We start from the raw sequence: 19,984 nt of genomic DNA, 5'->3' as shown, positions 1-19,984 counted from the left end.
CTGCAGAGACAGACCCAGCATTCACTTCACACTGGAGGAACCTAACTCACATTTTGATCTGAAGTGTAATTTTCAGCAAAGCTGATCTCAACAGTTTGGGCTGAACACGGCCCAGGCATGTGCAGGATGAACAAAAGAAGGCTGGGAAGGTGAGAGCACAGAGAGATGGGGAAGGGCACAGGAGGCTGCTTTGCCCCAGCACCCCACCCCCCCCATGAAGTGCAGGAAACAACTTGGTCTTCCTGTCGCTGTGTCCACAGCTTGACGAGTGGCCAGGCCCACCACCACCTCTGTCCAACACCTGCCCTGACCTCAGCACACATGACACCAGCTCTAAAAGCTTCATGGGGCTTCACAGACATCAACCAAGTCATCCAAAAAGGTTTAAGGGAAAGGTCTCAAGTTAGAGCTAGGAAACTGGGGAATTCAGGAGCAGAGGGACCACATTCAGTGAAATAAAAACATGCTGTCTGATATTTACCTCTTGCTTTTGTACCTCAGCAACAGAGCCAAAATTTTTTGTGCATGCAGAGACCAGCTAAGGAGCATCAAATTATGGCTTAAAATCACACAGCTTATAGAACAGATATTCTGCCAATGCACACATTCAGCAATGGAAGCGGAAATGTTACTTGGGATCTTGGTGGGGAAATTTACTGGGACTCGTCCAGCCAGGCTCTGCTAGGAGCAGATTGCCTTTCTTCACAGGCCGACCACGCACAGTTGGCTCTCCAGTGCAAACATCACTCCCAAGCTCTGGTGTATTTGGCCTCTGGTTTGTTTGACAGGTTACATGTGCTTCTGAATATATCTTCTGATGCTCATTTTCAGAGCACTGTTAATATTTCTCTTGGCTTCTGTTTAAAAATTAGGTCCCTAAAGATATCATCCGTCAATAAGAAAATCTTCTTGCCGAAAGACCCAGCTTCAAATGTGTGGAACTTGACTGTCAGGGCTGTTGACCTCTGACCTCTGACTGTCAGGGCTGTTGACCTCTGACCACGAAGCTGCAAGTCCACTGGCAAACCTGCACATTGGGTCCCAGCAACAAGCAGCAGAGGAATCCAAATGGGCAGCTACTTTCCTTTTTTTGTTGCTGTCCGAAAGAATTTTGGTGCATTTCAAGAGCACCTGTCAGGCTCAACCAGAGCAGTCTGACACTCACCTGGACAGTTATGCTTCATTAACTATATGTTCTGTTGCTTCAACAACCAATATACATACACACATACACACACCTGTGTGTGTATGCATATGGAATTCACAACTGCAGCTTTTTGAAAGAAGCTTTGACAACTGTTTTTCCTGTGGTGCTGTGTTGAAATCAGTGACGTAGCAGCAGCAAATTGTTACTTAGAGTTGCAGTGCACTTCTGAAAGGCAAGAAGGATTTGCATCTTTACACCCTGTGCTTAACTTCACCGAGCATGAATCAGCAGGGTGGGTAATTTGTGAAAGTTTGAGTACACAGCAGGGTCATCAGTCAGTCCACACTGTCCAGAGCACCACTACGTTCTCTTTTGCTGCCCTTCCAGACAGGTGACATGTTAATAGCTGATACCAGACAAGTGAGACTCTGATCCCCTGTGGAATGCAATCCGATACCCAAAGAGTTTCAGGCCATGCTGCAGAACGTATTTTACATGTGTTTTTATAAAACAAATAGCAGGGATGTTTTTCTGCAGAGGAATGGTGGAGTGTGACAGTCTGCTATCCTCTGCCCAGCATCTTGCCAGCATGGCTAGACACTATCCTAGGACAACACTGACTGACTTTTCCTGAAGTCTCTGGCCAGAAAAGGCAGGAAGGGAAAGCGTGAAGACAAGTCCATCCCAGCATCTAAAGCGGGCAGGCAAAGGGAAGAATCTACTATGCTTTATCCTGATGGTCTGTGGAGCTGCACTTCCCAACATTTCTAGGAGAAAGTATGAGTCAGAAATCCTACGGGAACTCCTGCAGCAGCGCAGCTCCCTCCCCAACCCACACCTCCTCAGCAGAGCACTGCGCAATCCGGTCCATATGGTATATCTGCACTATGGTATATCTGCACTATGGTATATCTGCACTGCAACATGGGCCAGGCCCGCCTGCGGCCTAGCGCTGGGCTCTCCACTGAGAAAGGTTTGGCCCATGAGCAACTGTTTGTTCTTCAGCAGTTGACTGAGGAGCTTGAAAATCACTTAAAGGCATTTAGGGAAAACCTGTGAATCAAGTGCAGGAACATAACAGGCCGACATAAGATGGCTTTGCAGAGGGCTACCAGAGGGAAGGGAAGGCAGGAGCTGGCCATGGGCTCTTGTCTTGTTCAGAAAGAGAGGGGGAAGTTTTGCCACCAACCGCAGAATGACACTGATTGCTATTTTGATCAGTCAGCCCCCAGCACAGGTTGTATATAAAAAAAAAAAATCACTAAACTCTCAAAAGCATGTTTAAGGCTATCTTTAGTTAACCAAGCAAATCTGTAGTTCACTGCAATTCCAGTGGGTACCAATACAGTGCTTCCCTCAGAGACAAAAATTCCCTTTGAAAGAGGCATTTCTGAGAGTCATACCTTAAGAGCAGACAGCTCTTGACACAGAAACCTGATGCAGGACACCAACACACACCTGATAGCTCGCATTCATCCCACACCTAAACACAACCAATGCCCGAGCACAGGCTTAGTGTTAAACTCTGTGGCCCACCCTAAGGGCTAAGTGCTCCCAGTGAACTCAGGGAAGAGGTACCTTTCCTCGCTTCACATCAGACCTAGAGACTGTTAGCTATGTGGAAAAAAAAGACTAAAAGGTCTGTAGGGAGACTGACAGACTTAATAAGACAAGCGCAGTGCTCTGTCCTGTCAAGGAAATCCATGTAGGCAGGTGCCCCAAGAGCCCGGCAGCTCTGGAGAGCAGAACCGTGACAGGAGGGGATCTGCTGCGCAGGGTCGGGACCTCTGCGGTCCTAGCAAAGGCAAGACAGCCACGAGCCCGGGGTAAGCTGAGGATCAGAATCCTGCTGACAAGTGGAAGGGATGAGAAGCTGAGGCTCGTTGAGATGAGCTCGGCAAACTGCCTCCCTTAAAGGCTTTATTTTCTACAGCCGATTTCCAACAGCAGAAGCTTTTACTCGCTCTGCTAGGCAGAGGCTGAACTGCTTTCTTCAAACAGTTTCAAATTCGCCAGCCACGCTCGAAGAACCACCCCTTTTTGCCTTTCTCTTTGCTCTCTCCGAGCTTTTTGTGAAAGAGACATCCAGTTTCAAGCCATTTTAAAAATATCAAAAAACCCCAGTGGAAAATAATTCGCAGCTGTGATAATATCACATTTTTTAAAATGCCGTAATATAGTTTTACTTTTAATAATAAAAGATAAAAAAGGAGAGTCTGTGAATAATTAGAGAGTGCAGTCTGAAGCCAGTTACAGTCACTGCAATTGATAATAAACTTAAAGCCCCTTGACAGCAGGTAAATGCTTTGCAACCCTGACCCCCTTCCTCTCACATTACTTAACAACCCTGCAGTTCCAGCATTACATCACCGTCCAAGCGATTGGTTCCCGCATTTTAACTCTCTCCCTGTCTCCTCCGATTAGGAGCAACATAATGATGGAGGGGGGGACACCAAACCACAACAAACTACCAAACTTCTCTCAAGTTTGCTGTGCTCCTTGTTTGGGTTTGGTTGGGTCGAAAAAGCAGCTTCTGCTTCTAAGAGCTGAGGTTACACGCACCAGAAAACAAACTCCGTAGAAGTGGAAAAGAGTGGGAAAAGGGGACTCGGGAGGGGAGGAGGAGAGGAGGAGGAGGAAGGCGAGGAGGGGGGGAAACTATATAGAAATCAGAAAAGGAAAAGAAAATTAAAAACAAACCTCATGGACATCACTGAGCCTGAATTCCCTGCTGAGGTGCAGAACATGAGAGCCCTGGAATGAGTGTATGTAGAACTTGAGCCAAAGCTTAACTAGCCCGAGTGAGTCATATCCTTCCCATTTGATTCCCGTCCAAGCGATGATGTAATGCCCTGGCCCTCTCCCTCGCTCCCGCTCGCTGCACTACCTCCCTCCTCCCCTTTTCTCCTTTTTAGCTCAGTGCTGGTGAAGTCACCATTTAAATCTGGCAGCGCTGAAGCAAAAACTTCAATGTAACCAAAACAGCCCCAGGCCAAGTTCCAGACGTACTGAGACTCGGTGGTGCAATTGCCATTGGAAACGAGTAAACAGAGAAAGAAACAGTGCTGCCTGTGAAGGGCCTTCGCAGCTGCCGGCCGGAGCGCAGGAAAACCCTGGGACCGGGCGCGGGGCTGGCAGGATCCACCGGGGATCACCAGGAGATCCTGCATCGCTCCCGAGCGCCCGCACGGTCCGCGCTGCGGGGAGATCCGGCCGCTGGAAGAGGAAGGAGATGGAGCCTGAGTTGAGGAGGGCAGCGGAGCAGCCGGGGAGCAGCGGCTGTGTGTGCGGGTCTGGGGGATGGAGAGCGCTGCTTCGCAGGTTACGCCTCGGACCGGGATTTCTCTGCCTCAACAGCGCACAGCTGGAATTGAGCCCCGGGTTTTTGAAGGAAAACGACGGGGCTGTGTCTTGCACCGTATTCTTCCGTATCCAAACACACAGGTGCAGGCACCCTCTTTCCCCACAACAGAAAAAAGTACCAGAAAAGCCACGCAGCACAGCAAGCTTATAACTAACTCACTGCTGGGCTGCTCCTTCCCGTGTTTCTCTCACAAGTCTGGTTTCTTTAAGCATAGAGAATGTTTCTAAATGGAACCTATAATAAACTTTCATGCTCGCAAGGGTAAGCTATTGTGGTGTAAAGTGTGCTGCCTCATCAAAGTGCTCCTGATGCTAAATGCCACAGTGGTTGTGGCTGAAATACCTCTCGTGTCCTCCCCCACAGAGGGCTTTCTCATGTTCATCACTCCCAATTGATTGTAGTCAATGCAGTACCAAGCAGTTGGTCCACAAAAGAATGCAAAGCCTAAGTAACAACAATAATATCTTAATCATAATAATAATAATAAATGAAAGTATCTAAGTGCACACAGCATCCCTGAGCAATTCAAAGACTAATAGTTTTGACATCAAACTGCGGATGAAAGTATTAATGGAACATGAAACACCATAGAGGTATTTGTCTCCTTTCTTTTTAGATCAAGAATTATTTCACAAAGACACTTCACCTCATATCTCTGAGTGAAACTCAGTTTTCCAACACTCAGTGGATGCACTTATGCCCCCCAAATTCAGAAAACAGTAGGAAAACAGGAAAGTCAGTGTGCTTCCTTTTCTTCCTTATGATGATGTGAGTTTATGGAAAATCAATTTCTATTGCCTAGCAGCATTTTACCACACTGGGGTTTTTTTGGGGTGGGTTCTTTAATTGATTACAGCGGCAGTGCAACAGAGATTATTGTAAAGTACCAAAGTCTCCTCTTGAGAATACTCTTCTGGTTGTAAGTTATTTTTAGAATATATATTGTGTTGATATAGAGTTTCAAATATATATAGTGTTGATTTCTATAGATAAACACTATTACCTTGTGTCATAGTTTGATCTCGAATTCAAGTAGATTCAGTCATGAATTCAAGTGATTTTTTGTTTAAGATATATTTGAGTTTTACAGACAGAATGAGAAGAGGAGAAAACGAAGGGTCTGTCCTATTCAATTAAAAAAACACAGTTCTCCACAGCAACCTGACCTGCTGGATGACACCCTCAATAGATACTGAGGCTGCAGCCACTCAGAGTGACACCTTTATCAAGCAAGGCAGCTCTGAATTAGAGGTGATCAGCCATAATTATTACTGGCGCCACTGAAGCCTGTGGCTTGACAGCATCAGATGTGGTTGTTATAAAGTTTGGTCCATTGTGTCAATGGCCTGTATAACTCATTTATGTCTGAATTACCAGCTATTGATTTTTTTGTCTTCTGTCATGTAATAAAATAAAAGTTAGATCATTCCTAAAGCCCTCTTTTAATTCCATCCTTGCTGAGAGTTTCATTTTAAGCTTATCCTACTTCTCCCTCTCCGTTTAAAAAAATGAAACTTCCACCCCTTTTTCTGTGCGTGTCTAAGAGATCATCTTCCCTCCTTCCTTCTTTTTATTTTGTCTTCTTACATTTGCACTGCTGGATTTCATAGCTTCTTCTCATTCAGTTGTCCACTGACATTGCTGTAAACTTTGTCATGGGCCAGGACAGACCCCTCGTTCAGAACACAGGAATGTGGAACGTTCAGCTGAGGAACGGCTTTAAATCTCCTGGTCCAGCTTTTAAAGGGAAGCTGCCACCTAAAGAGAAAAAGGATTACCCTGAGCAGCTCAGGTTATCCTGAGGCTGCTTGTGTGTATAATACATCTATTCCTGCAGTCTTTGGGCCTCTTCTCACTCTTCTGAAAAACCCACACTGTAGATATTCAAAGCAAAATGCAACCAAAGAGGTGATGCAGGAGCCACAGGGTAGTTCATCGTCCTCCTGAGGCTTTGAGGACTTGCTTGGCAAGTCTTCTCTTTCCAAAAGAAAATTTTGTTCACCAGAAGCAATAGCAGACCATTGCCCATCTGTGAGCATCTTCACCATAATATCACAGGAGTGACCATGTGTGCATGGCAAATGGCCCTTCTAATTATTATTATGTTCATAGACACAGACCCAGAAGAATTAAACTGCTTTCAAAACAGTGTCTTATACAAGATATTTCTAGGAGTAAAAGCACTTTCTGAAATGAACAAGAAAGATCAAAGCAGCCTGAACTGCATTTCTAAATTACATGCTTACACTGAAGTCTTATTTCAAGAAATTGTTTTAAAACAGACATCATGCTCCAAAGGAGTTAAAACCTTATTTTTTCTTGCTGATGGGAAAACAAAAAGTTCTTTCCAGGCAGGTATTTCCAAAGCCTATTGATTTTTTCCTTCCCCCTAACAGGAAACACTGTTTTCCCCTTTTCCTTCCTGTGACAGACCAGTTAATGATAAAGAATGTCCTGTGCTCAGAGGAAATTCCATTTGCATGCAAGAGCTCCCTCTTTATCTGTTTACTTGTCTGTCTTTTCATTCTCCCCCCATTCCAACCCCAGCCTTAAATTTCCATGTTCATCAAGAATAGGGCTGTTGTGATGAGAGTTATGGGATGTTTTAATTCTAATGGGAGCCTCCTTCAAACTAGGGCCCTGGCCAGGACAGTTATGACTCTAGCTTAGCTGTCTAGTTCAGGAATTCTTGCAACACCCTCCCTGCAGAATGTTTCATCCTTGGGGAAAGGGTGGTGGGGCACACCACAGATGTTTGGTGTAACTGAAACTTGACAAAAATCACTGCTTCTGCTGAAAGTTTCCAGTCTCAACAGCTAGAAAGCTCTGACTTTTAAGAGCCCAAACGTCAGACAGAGCTGGGATTATCCCAAATGTGTATTGTAAAAGGGAACTGGGTGTTCTGCAGTTGAGATTGTGGATGGACAAATCACAGGTCCTACACGCATTTTAGGTGAGTGTGTCTCATCCAGCCCTTGGGACTGACTTTTGCCTATGTCAATCAATCAGTGGCCCAAAGCATCAGCAAAGGCTCTGTGGATAAAAGCAGCATAACCTGATTATTTTTTTCCTCCACTGCTTGGCACTTAAAGAGGCTTGATTAAGAAAATATTCTGTAATAATGGTCCGGCACTCAGGAAAGTCTCATTTTCATTCTGACATTATTTTTCATTTCTAACCCAAGAGCCTTATAGTCCCTGTGGAATTAAAGAGGCCAGATAATTTCAGGGTTAAATAAGCTTTAATGACTATCACATGTATGGAACCTTAAACCCAGTATTAAAAATTATTTTTTTAAAGTGGCATCTCTTCCTTTTTTAATTTAAAATAACCATCCAGGTGTTTTCCTAAGGATTTCTTTGCAAATTGCTTCCAGTGAACCTTTTCAGTTACAGACCACTGCAAACCCATGTGGTGGTATTCAGCATTTAGTTCAACTTGGGTGTCCCATGTTTTTGTAGTGGACAGAGGGACTGTCTGCACAAATGTCTGCGCAAGGGAGGTTGTCTGAGCAGGCTAGCTGTCACTAGCAGGGACATAAAAATGTAAATATCCACAATTTCAGAAGAAACTAAAGTAAAGCAGTGCTAAGCGTGGATTCTTCAAATTATTCGTACGAAAATGGGATACATGTTCCCAAGTCACTTTGGTTCTTCAGAAAAAGACATTTTTTGTTTAAGAAGACTCAGATCAAAGTGCTCAGCATTGAGCTGTATCAAAGGTTTTCCTACGTATTCTCCAAATTGTAATGAAATAAAATATCTAGAAATAGTCTTTGTGAGAGCTGCCCCAGATTTATTGAACATAAGCACTCTAAGATAAGCGCTGGATTGGACAAAGTCTAAATGAAACCTGGAACACAGATCTCCCACTCTCACACACATGCTCAAACATACTATTCCATCAGAAACACCTCACTGAAAATATTTAAGGAAGAAGACCTGCCAAAGTTTGGGTCCAGCTTCTCTGGAGACAGAAATGTGCAATGGGCAAGAATGGCCAGTAGACTTCCCCAAAACATTTTGGCAAGGAATCTTCAATGATCTCAAGAAAAACTTTCCCACTAACAGTTCTAAGCACGTTAAAGCCACTGGGGATCATGGGGGGTTTGTGTTGGGAACATTCAACTACTAGGAAGTAGAATAGCCTACTTACTTTATACTCACCAAATGCCATGGGCCAGTGGCAAGTGGCAAGAGGCTGACCTGGAAGTGAAGAGCTTTGTATCCAGTTACATATCACTGAGTCATGCAGTGTGGTCAGCCTCCTCTTTTATTGGAGCTGTAAACCACAAACATCCAAGACAAATAATGTAGCAATTTATGCAAAATAATTAATAACATTTTACATTTCAGTAGAACCTTCTACCCAGAAGGGTCACAGAGCATCTTGCAGGCCAGCCATTGAAAGTGATGTGGTGCAATTGTCCCCAACATGGGAGATCGCAGCCAGCCAGCCCATGGCATGGGAGTGCAGAGAAGAGATGTTGACTAAGGACAGAAGCAAACAGCTGCAATTAGGTAAAAAACATCGTGTAATCTTTAATATTCATGCATAATGAATAAGAGGTTCCCTTCCCCCACTGCGATTCTAATTACTCAAACAGATAATTATTATGTGCTGGTCAAAATGTGGAGCCACTGCTCTTTTTAGGATTGCTGAAAGAAGATTTGTCATACATCTACACTAAATATTTTGACCCTAGATCAAAAATATCTTAATCTTTCGTCAAAACTCTACAGGCTTTGTCTTGGATGCAGTGAAAACTTTATCAAATATAGCTGTATCTCAAAGATTGTAACAGGAAAAAAGGATCTGGTTTTGATGGTCTTTCATTTTACTTCTAGCAGACAGAAAAGTAAGATGAAATAGTATAATTTGGATTGAAAGAGCAAACATCTAAGAGCATATGTTGTAATTGAAAATATTTTCTCTGAAGTACAGCATGGTAAGTACTGAAATAGTAGAGCTCTAAAACAAATTTTAGCACTGAACCAAATTTTATTCTTCCCCTAAACTGTCATCTCCATGCATTTTTGTTAGCTCTCATCTTTATTTTTCAGCACAATAGCAATAATTACTGTTCTAATGAAACTCTTTTTTTAAATAGACAAGTATCTGGAACTTAGTTCCAACTGGAAAAGGAGAGCACTCAGACTCAAATCAACCTCATTACAGCAGGACAAATTCATAGTGCTATTTGATAAACACATACACAAGATAACTTGTTTTTAAGATACGCCCTCTTTTGTTAGTAATCCAGCTGATAGTGCAATATATCCTCCTTGGAAATGAACAGCTCTAACAGTCCACTAGGAAATTTTTCTGGACTCTTGCTGAAAAAACTGACTTAAGCTTTGGAGTTCCATGAATTACAAGTAGCCAAGTAATTCTGTTGGTCCTGGTTCATCTTCACACACGGGCTTTACAGCATTCAATCACTATCAGGATGATGAAAATTCATGATCCAGGAGGTACCATGTTCAACTTGGCTTTATCCAAGAATCTGAAATTAATTTATATCCGGAGTCTTGAAACCTAAACACCAGCCTATTCTTGTGAAAATCAGAATTTTTTAATGTTTCTTAAAAATCACACAGGTCTACAGCACAGAAACTGAAATGCAGCCACAACCAAGGGCCAGCCTACAATTCCCTGTTTGCAGTCCCTCTCATTGAAACATAATGGGATGCAAAGCTTCCAGTGTTACAAATCAGCTGTAAGACTTATAAAGCTATTGCATGACTCGGTATTTTAAAAGGGAATAATTAATGTATTTTCCTTTTTTTTCCTAATAGGAGTTAACCAGGAAATCCATTTCAGTTTCTTTCATAGGAACTTCTCCAGCCACAGAATCATTATCTGATAGACACTTTCTGAAATCAAGTGAGGTCCATCTGTACCCACTTATGGTTTTAGGATTTACATACTTGTTTAGTCTTCCAGTGTTTCTCTTCTGAAAAAAAGCATGGCTATCTATTAACTCCAAACATATTAAAACCAAACAGATCTCTTGTAGACACTCAGATAAATCCTTTCAGGACTGACTGGAAAGGATCAGAGTCAGAGTTACACCACTAGTTTTGCTGTGATGATAAATGAAAGAGAAATAATTTGTAGCTTCACTTTCACATTCTGTGGTGCAGGATGCTGCTTTGATTTCAACATCAGTTTCTACGAATAAAAACATACAGCTTTTCCATTCTTGCGTAAAAAAAGCCAAACAAACTCTGGAATAAAAAAGTATCTGTACAAAACATGCATGTACTCTGAAGTACACAGTGAGTATGTACACATTCCAAACAAACTGCTTCTACTAGATTTACACTGTCTTCTGCTCGGATACCCTCTAACACTGGCTTGTTCCTCCTGCTGTACAAACCCAAACAGTTCTGCTTGTCCTTAGGGACTGCAGCCCATACAAATGAGGCACTTCTGTAAATTCTGTATTGGAAAAAGTGCACCAGGATGAAAAACAATCCACAGCTCAATTTAAAAAAAACAAACAGCAAACAAACTACACTTTAAACTTGTTTAAAGACGAAAAATATATTTATTATGGAAACCGGATAAACAGATTAAAACAATGATGACTAACTCATCTGAGAACCTGCAGAGTTCACTCATAGCCCAAGATATTTCTGTGACTATAACTGAATAGTTTTGATGCAAGAGAAGCAGCCCTTCAGTTTGCTTCTCCTCTTAGCTGGGATCTGTCCCTTCAGTTTTTACCCTTCCAAATCCTTAGCCTTTACTCTTTCTTTCTTGTCTGCCCAAAACTTTTTCTTTCCTCCTTTTGAGTAGCATGAATTTAATTTCTTAGGATTTAGGATTCTTCTACTGTCCTAATTCTTTATGTTCAAGCTTTTGTGTGTTAATTATTCTTCATGGAATGCCAACCTGAATTTAGCTTGAAAACACTTCAGGGCTTATATATTCTTGTAGTTGCTTCATAACCGGAACATATGTCTCACCACCCTGCACGTCAATAGTTGCAACATCATTTTCCCTGGCATTTACCAATGTAATTGTACCTCTTTCCTATCTGCCCAGATTCCTGCTGCAAGGACCTTTTTCCCAGCCCTTTCTGCTGAACATGTCAACCCTCTCTGCGTATCCCTTAATCACCTAAGTTTTCCTCCTGCAACCTTCCACAACTTCACTAGCATGCTTTCATCAGTACTAAAATTAGATCCAGATCAATCCATCATGCCATCTCATACTTCCCATCCCCTTTGGAAAGCCATCTTCCTGATAAGTGTTATTTACAAGTCCTAGTTCCTAGGAAATGATCAAATCACCACAGAAGCTTGCTGCCACTCCATGACCACTTACTCCGATCCATGAGCCCTCCTCCTACACAGACATTTCCAGATGATGAGCTCCTTCCCAGCTCCTTCTTCTGCTTCTAGAAATTTTTATTAGTCCCCCCAGGCACAGCCTTGCATTTTTTAATACTGAATTTCATTCCATTGCCATTACTTCAGTACTCAAAGCTCATCCTTGTTTTTTGGGTTGGTTTTCCTTTTTTGTTTTCTTTTGTATGATATCCAGGTCTGTCTCGGTGTTGCCAATGTCTCCAAAGCCTACGTCACCAGAAGGACTTGACATACTTTCACTACCATCATTAATGAGAACACGGCACTAAACCAAATCAGGATTATACTGGACACTGTGTAGCCCCACCAGCAGCCTCCTCTTTCAACACCACATAGTTCTCTCCCCTCCAGCAAGCCTCATCTTAAAGCACATTGAGTGAAACCTACCTGTCCTATTTCCTAGGACAGACTCCTCCACATTAGCTGCAGTTGTTGAGCAGTCTGCAGCTGTCAGCAGCTTTTACTGAGTGGGAATTCATCAGAGTGAATAGCAGTGCAGGACAAAGTTTACCCTTATTTGCCGGTTCACTCTCAGCCCTGTCTGAAATTTCTCTTGGCTGACAGAGCCCAATAAGCAACTTTTTTTTGTAAAAATTTAAAGAGGAAAAATGTTTTAATTACAACGAAGATAAGTAGTTGCATTAATACTACTAGAATATTTAAGCAGTATTTCAGATGTCTGCTGGCACTCAGCACGTTTTAGAGAGGAATTTTACATCTGTGCTCTGCAGACCTGAGAAGCTGCCTGCACTGCGTACCATTTTTCTCTGGTTATGCTCGTTATTAGGCAGTGTCATTATGTACAATTTTCACTGTTCCTAAAAGGGATTTCAATAATGTCACAGGAAAAAATGGATGGTTTGTTTACTTGATTAATGTCGTGATCTGTGATTACAAATCTGTCTACTGTTGCTTTCACAGGAAATTATTTCAAGAACTTCACTTCTGGGTGTTGCTTAACATCCAGCACTGACTCCACTATAAACTCATACACATGATTTATCTGGTGGCCAGCATGTGTGGGAGGAAAGATCTAGGAGTCTGACAAAACTCTTTACTCCCTCTAACTTTCAGGCCATCAGATGCAGAAATCTAAATTATTACACTCCTAAGCCTGTTTGTAAATCCTCAGCCAACGCAAACAATTAATATTGAGCTAAGTGGGTGCAAAATGAAAGTGATTAGGCACATCTTTTTTTTAAAAAAAATTATATGCACATTTTTTACTAGCTTTAAATGTTAAACCAGCTGATTACATCATACCAACACAGTAAAAAATTACTCCAAGGTAACCTAGGAAACTGTTTTTACTAAATAACAACTGAGTCCCTTCACTTAATCTCAATTCACACAGCACAGCAGTTTAGCCGAGTGTCCCTTCCCAGCGATCCCGGGCGGTTTGCTCAGACCGGCTGCGATGCTCTCGCTGTGGGTTCATAGGGCAAAGCTCTCTGGAGACCGCGCCGAGGCTCTCCCAGATGAGGGGCCCTTGTCTGTTGGATGTGCTATTCTTGGTGGCTTGCCAGCAGCCCCAAATTTGGCAAGGTTCAGAGCACAAGTTACAGTCTGGTTGTTGATTATCATGAATGTTATTATTTTTATTGGTCAGTTAATATGTCTTCACTTTCTCGTGTTTTTATTTTGCTTTGATTGTCCGTGTTAGCAATTCTGTGCCTCCAGCCTAAAGAGACATAAAGATGGGCAACCCTCACAGCCACAGCCGTCACCTAACTTTTACCCAGGACAGCTTATAAGATTCTTGGTCCTCTATATTTTGGAGTCAGGTTAGAAAATCTCTATTCAGTTACATCTCATTCCTTAGCTGGTCAGCATTTCCATAGTGCTCAAACAAAAACATATTAAATACTTGCAAGTACAGTAAAAGAAATGCAAGCTGCAGCTACCCAAAAGCAGCTCCAAGGATTTAGTCAATCGAGAGCCAATTGGGTAAATACAAAGCAAAACCAGGATTAATTCTAGGTTATGACTGCTTTGATTTTATGTGCCTCACTGCTTTGCTCAAAATACCCATATGTAGGGGTATTTTTGAAAGATATGCCCCATATGTAGGGGCATAACAAAAACACACACCTAGATAACAGATATTATCATACACAAAGTATTATGCATATATACTAAATGTGACTATGTAAAAATATAAAGCTGACTTTTTTAAAAGATGCTGAATGAATGACATGAAAACATGTTTGGCAGTTGTATCTTCATTTTCATTCTATCTCCCTATTTTAGTTAATTTTAAAAACCTCCAAAACTTTGCCTTTTTAGGCTGAAATACAGCAGGCCTTGTCATTGCCAGATAATGAATATTTTAGAAAACATTTCCTTAAACATTTTGCCTATCTTCTATAAGGATAGCAATATGTGTAAATAGTTGTTCAGTCAAAAACCCTGGGAACAAAGTTGAACTTTGCCATGAAAGCAGTCCACTACAAAATGTTGAAAAGGGCACTGATAAAAAATTAGATTTTATTTGGTGAAGCCCTTCAAAGTTTTGTTTTGTTCAGTCCAATTATATTTTCCCCAAGTTTTCTCGCTAAGCTTGAAATCATACACCTCAGAAAAACAACTCCATTTTCCATTTCAGCTAACCTGGCTTCCATAAAAAATTTACAGAAAGAAAAGGTCTTTAAAGCGCAGCATGCTAGTGAATTTAGAAGCAAGCACAGATGAGAGATGGGCTCATATACTGTATGAAACAGAGCTCAGCTCATTCCCAATAAATGTTTTTATATAAGAGCTGTCTGTTTTGTCTTCTTCACACATATATTTGATCTAACCTGTCGGGTCTCCTGGTCTATGATACCCATCTTATTCTTCCTATTCACGCTTACTCGGCCTACTCTTGGCTACATTTGTGACCTCTGCAGTTCTGCTCCCTTCCACCCCATCTCTTCCCTGGAAATAAGGCTCCTTGAAGGCTCATTCTTCCTGAGCAAAGCCTCCCAACTTAGTTCACCAAACCACTGCTCTGCCTTTCTCAAATCCCACCCAAGTCACGTCTTTCATATTGCCTCTCTGCATTGAGTTAATAAGAAGCAAAACCAGCACAAGGAAACATCTGAGTTATCTTCTCTGCCTAAACATATTTCCATTGAGCTAAGCTTTCTTTCCTGTGTACAAATCTGCTCTGGCCCAGCAGTCTTGCCTTTCACACAGTAACCTTGCAAACAAAACTATAACATTTGAAAGCAGCCAGGCCCACTGTAACTTTGCAAACTGCTTTTTTAAAAAGCTTTTTTGTTTTTAGCTAGTGCCAAGTAGCATTGTAGGCAGCAGGCAGAAAATGGACTGAAGGGTCATAGAAATGAGATAAATAGAATAAAATAGTATGGATCCTTCTTTTCCATCAAAATAGTTTTAATGACTGATAAAATTCATATGTTTTACAGTCTAAACTGTTGCTAAAAATGTTTTTCAAACGTTTACCACAAGGTGCCAGCAGTTCTTTAATGCTTTTTTATTTTGAATTCCTGCTGTACACAGTCAAAGCAGGGGTACTGTGAGGCAAAGACTGCAGACAGGGAAGTCATAAGGGGTATTCATGCCAGGATCAGAGACTGTTCACAGAAGGCAAGACATATTTCAGGAGCTAGTACCTCTAAAAGAGACCAAAAAAAAAAAAAATTAATGTCAAGTTTAGTAATTTGGGCAGAGGTGTAAAGCATGCTAGTTTGTAGTTGTTGGGGTTTATCTGTACTTTTTGCAACCGGATGAACTGCAATAGTCCACCCCATAGTGAGGATGCTCAGCTACCAGTGTCTGCTTTGCCTCTTATCCCCTGCAGAAGTTAGAGAGAGGGAGCGAATATTTCATACAATATAGCAGCATCCACTCTCCTGAGACTATAACTCTTCCTAATATTGGTAGACTTGGACACCACTGCTGTAAGTTACCTACTGGAAGGGGATGTGTTGCCTAGAATGAAAAAATGAGGTGTGTTATTGCAAAGACATCTACCATTTGTGAAATTATTAATAAAATATCAATAAGGACTTACTGCAGTCAAGTGGGATTGCATTTCAAATATTGTAAGCTGTACAGTGTTTATCCCAGTACTCATTTCTATTAGATTTAAACCATGTTGTTGAAATTTAGCAGCATTTAAATATCAAAGCCAGACTTTCAACAGTTAAATCAGAATAATTCAGAACTGAAACAGCAGAACTTAAGAGAGGCTGCCTTCCTGCTCTGTTTTATTACATTTTCAATGACACAGCTATACATGAATGGTTATTATAAAAATTACCTCAAGGTATACATACATGTTATATACACTCCATTAAGTCTTAATATTTTATACATATGCAGCTCTTTCCACTCAGAAAGGCTCACAAAGCAATTTACAAACAATATATGCAGAACTAACTTGAGACATTTAATGCAATATGGTCTCCCTTCATAGAGATACATGACTAAACATCCCCAATGAGTAATATGGCCAGCAGCCATAACAGCCTCAGGCTGTGATCTGCTCTGCTCTCATAAGCTAAACAGGGTTGGTCTTGGCCAAATGCGTTTGGGAGCCCTCCAAGGAAATCCCAGGGTGCTTCAGGAAGCAGAGCTGGTGATTCAGTAGGTGGCACACTTCCCCTGGAGTCAGCTCTGAACTAACCACTCCCGCAGAAACCTTAGTAGGTGCAACACCATTAACCAAATGGGATTTCAGGCAGGATCCCCTGCTGAGATGGGTCATTTGTCATACTGTCATGATTTATTAGTGATGCTATAGACTCTGCAATTAAAACAAAGAAGTCTTTGCTGCTGAGAAGTCCTTGCTGCAAAGTTCCCTTGGTTTGGATAAGATGAAAAAAATTATTTCTAGTTTTTTTCAGTGGCAAACGTGTTTCAAATGGGAACCATCTGTAAGAGTAGCTGGACTTCTTGGTGTTCACCAATAGGAAGCGAATTTTTAATTTCCTACCCAAAATTTTGAACACAGGTGTATGAATCCTTTCCTTTGCTTCAGTAGGTCCCATTGGAAGTACCACATTCACTTTTAGGTACTGTTCCTAGCTAAAGGGGGTGTCAGGCAGAGGAGAAGCCTTTGGACACTAGAGAAATACTCTGAAGTCTAGAAGATGGACTGAGGATGGACTGAGCAGCCTGGTTGTTTTATTGAAGACAAGGCAGAGGTGGACATAATGTGTTTTCAAATACAAGAAGCTGCTGAAGACAGAAAGAAGAAATAATATCTCTCTCCATTTCTATATTAAGTAGAATCAAAAATAAAAGGAACTTTTGCTTTTGCATCAGGTTTGGGTCAGCCTGAAAGAAAAACTTGTCTCAAAGTGAATAGACTTAAGCACAGCAAGAGGATGTGTGCTCTGCCTTTCTGGAGGTTGTCAAAAACACATTAAAGATATTTCTGTCAGAAATGATGTAGATGTTACTTAATCCTACTTTGGGCAGAGCACTGGTTGAACACTTGAAGTCCCCTCCAGCCATATAGCTCAATGGTTCCATAATTTTTATGAAAGCAAAATATTTATAGCTTTGGGATTACAGATTTCTTCCTATTTATATTAACTCTAAAACAATAATTCCACCCCACCAAAAAAAGCCTAAAACACATGACATTAAATAGGTTTAAAAACTGTGCCATGGTTTAAGTTGGATGACTGCAAAAATTTCCCATTCTTAAGATGTCTAAACAAGATTAGTTTTGTGATCTGGCTCACTTGGCTTTTTTTTTTTTACATAGATGTAACCAGAGTTTTCCACCATTCTTTCCTCAAAAAGTCCTGAGTTTCACATCTAAGTCAATAAACAATGTCACAAACAATAAAAAATTTATTATAGCTTGTGGAAGTGTCAAATCCTTTTTATTTGAAGATGAAAAAAGGGAAAGTATGGGTAAGGGGGAAAAGGAAGACATTCCCTGGTATTTATGTACGACCTCAAGAAACACACCAACTTTTCCTGGGGGTTTCCTCATCAGTTGGGTAACAGTTTAGCTGCTGAGTTCAGGGCAGTTTGGATCACTCCCCTGGAGCAGAAATTATGGTGCTGGTATTAGCTGATAGCCCTTTCAGCCGTCTTGCCCTTTCAGGCCTTTCAGGGCCTCTTGCACCCTGCATTAAAAAACCTAGGGATGAACGTACTCCCAGGAGATACATTGCTAAAGTCCAGGTTAAACTACCTTGAAGCTATCCTTCCTTTCTCTGTTGATTCTTTTTTGTTCTCTTTTGAACAAAGACAAAAAAAGTACAAAGTTACTCAGTAATAAGGATGATCGGGGGAAAAGCTTTTGCCAAGTTATTTTGTAGGGAAAGCCGTGTGGGTTGATTGCTGTCACATTGGAGGGAGATGAAGAGGCAGCATGAAAATGTAATAAGAAGAAAGGTTTAACACAGACTGAGCAGTGCTGGCATGTGGCCCTGAGAAAAAACATGCTCTTGGGTTGGGATGCTGAGTACAGGGGTCCAGGGCTGCAGAAAGGAAAGACATCCTTGGTCCTTTGGTTGCTCCCCATGCTCATGCAAAAAGGACCTAATTTCCTGCAATAAATGCATACACTTCAAAATATTCCTGATGCCTTCAACAAGTCCTTTTCTAATTCTGAACTACAGCACAGCCTCCCTGGTTTTGCTTGGCAACCCGTGGCAAAGCAGAAATAAATCCTGAATGTCAGTACTTTTTTATTTTTTAATAAACATAACCATTAAATGAGTTTTTCCTAAAATTTAGGAAAACAGTTTCGAAATGCATATAGGACAACATGTATCTGTTAATCTCCTTTCTTCGTCTGCAGGCACGTAATCTTATTTGTTAGAAAAATAGCCTCACATGAGAAAGCACAGTTTATTCTTCAATGAATGGCTCTTAACTAAGATTTACAGTACAGACAGATTACAAGTTTACTTTCTCCAGAGAATGAAGCAAAGAATTGAGCCCTTCTAAACAAAATAGTCAAACAATTCAAGAGCGTAAAGAAAGAAAAGTCTCTCTTCTTGGCTAGACAGTTTTGATACCTTAATGATTGTAACATTTTAACAGCTGTGGGAAAACTGACATTTAAAAAAATACTCAGCCCAGAAACATGGTCTGTGTACAACATCTTTGAGCTCTTATATTTTATTAGCAATTTGGATTCATTACTGTTTTAAGGAGGAAGGAAGGGAGGTAGATGTTTCTGAGAGCTGTTTCTCTAAATGTATTAACCAGAGATTTCCAAGCACAATTTAATATAACACAGCTCAATCCTCAAAAACTGGCAAAGGGGTGAGATGTCACCATTTATCCCTTCATTGAAATTCATGCTCTAACACAGGAGGTCAAAGCAGGTATTTGAGCAATCTTCCTTATGAAAATGAGATAACCTCCTTTCATCCCAAAGCCTGCTCTGATCTTGCTCCCCCCTCCCTTCCAGCCCGATGCCAGGCAGCAGCTCACGGGTACCACCCTGTCACCTTCCTTTTGAATTATGATGCTCTGAAGGAGTGCTGTAGTATTTAATAGCCTGAGATCACAGGCTCTCCTGACACAATACTTAACCAGGTTCTGCCTTTCGTTCAGTGTGCTCATTATTTGCACATGGTCTCTGACATCCAGGAAGAATATGTTATCACACAAGTCCTCTCTTCTCCCACTCTTTCACTCTTTGCTCTTCCATTATATTTATCTCCTTTACCTAACAGGTTCTTGACTACACTGTCAATTTTGTAAAAAACAAACAAACAAACAAACAAACAAAACAGCAAACCAAAACAAGAAAACCCAAAACCAACTAACAAGAGCATTTGAAAGGCCCTGTTCATTAATTTTTTAGAAATTCTAAGATGCCCTTTAAGCTTTAAAACAAACACTGAAGCCTGAAAATGGCATGTTCTGAAGCTCAACAGCCACCTCCTGATTATACCATTAGAAATCCCTCAAAGTCTGTGCTCAGACTTCATCAGTCTCAACTAGTCAGACCTCAGGGTGGAGAAATGGACATGATGAGTGTTCAGAAGTGTTGCACAGGGAGACACTGAGAGAATGTCTTGTGGTAAGAGAGTTTTAGGGGAGTAATTCTGCTTAATTACAGACATTGAAGCTGTGCTTTTGGGAGTGATATAAATAAGGTAGTTAACA

General features: G+C 41.3%; 1 protein-coding gene across 4 annotated transcripts in view; it reads right to left on the bottom strand.

The window, feature by feature from the left end:
* CREB5 (cAMP responsive element binding protein 5) overlaps positions 1–19,984 on the bottom strand; it is a 258,281-nt gene that overhangs the window by 99,474 nt on the left and 138,823 nt on the right. Inside the window, exon 1 of one of the 4 annotated variants that reach the window (XM_059845613.1) lies at positions 3,848–3,969. The exons of the other annotated variants lie outside the window; for them this stretch is intronic. Within the exon in view, the coding sequence (XP_059701596.1) occupies positions 3,848–3,894 (47 nt within the window). The 5' untranslated portion in view covers positions 3,895–3,969. Of the gene's footprint in view, positions 1–3,847; positions 3,970–19,984 lie in introns of those variants that run through there. 4 annotated transcript variants of the gene reach the window in all.

The sequence above is a fragment of the Haemorhous mexicanus genome, chromosome 1, assembly GCF_027477595.1.
Source record: "Haemorhous mexicanus isolate bHaeMex1 chromosome 1, bHaeMex1.pri, whole genome shotgun sequence".
NCBI classification, from domain to species: Eukaryota; Metazoa; Chordata; class Aves; order Passeriformes; family Fringillidae; genus Haemorhous; species Haemorhous mexicanus.
This window is presented reverse-complemented; position numbering and strand designations above follow the sequence as displayed.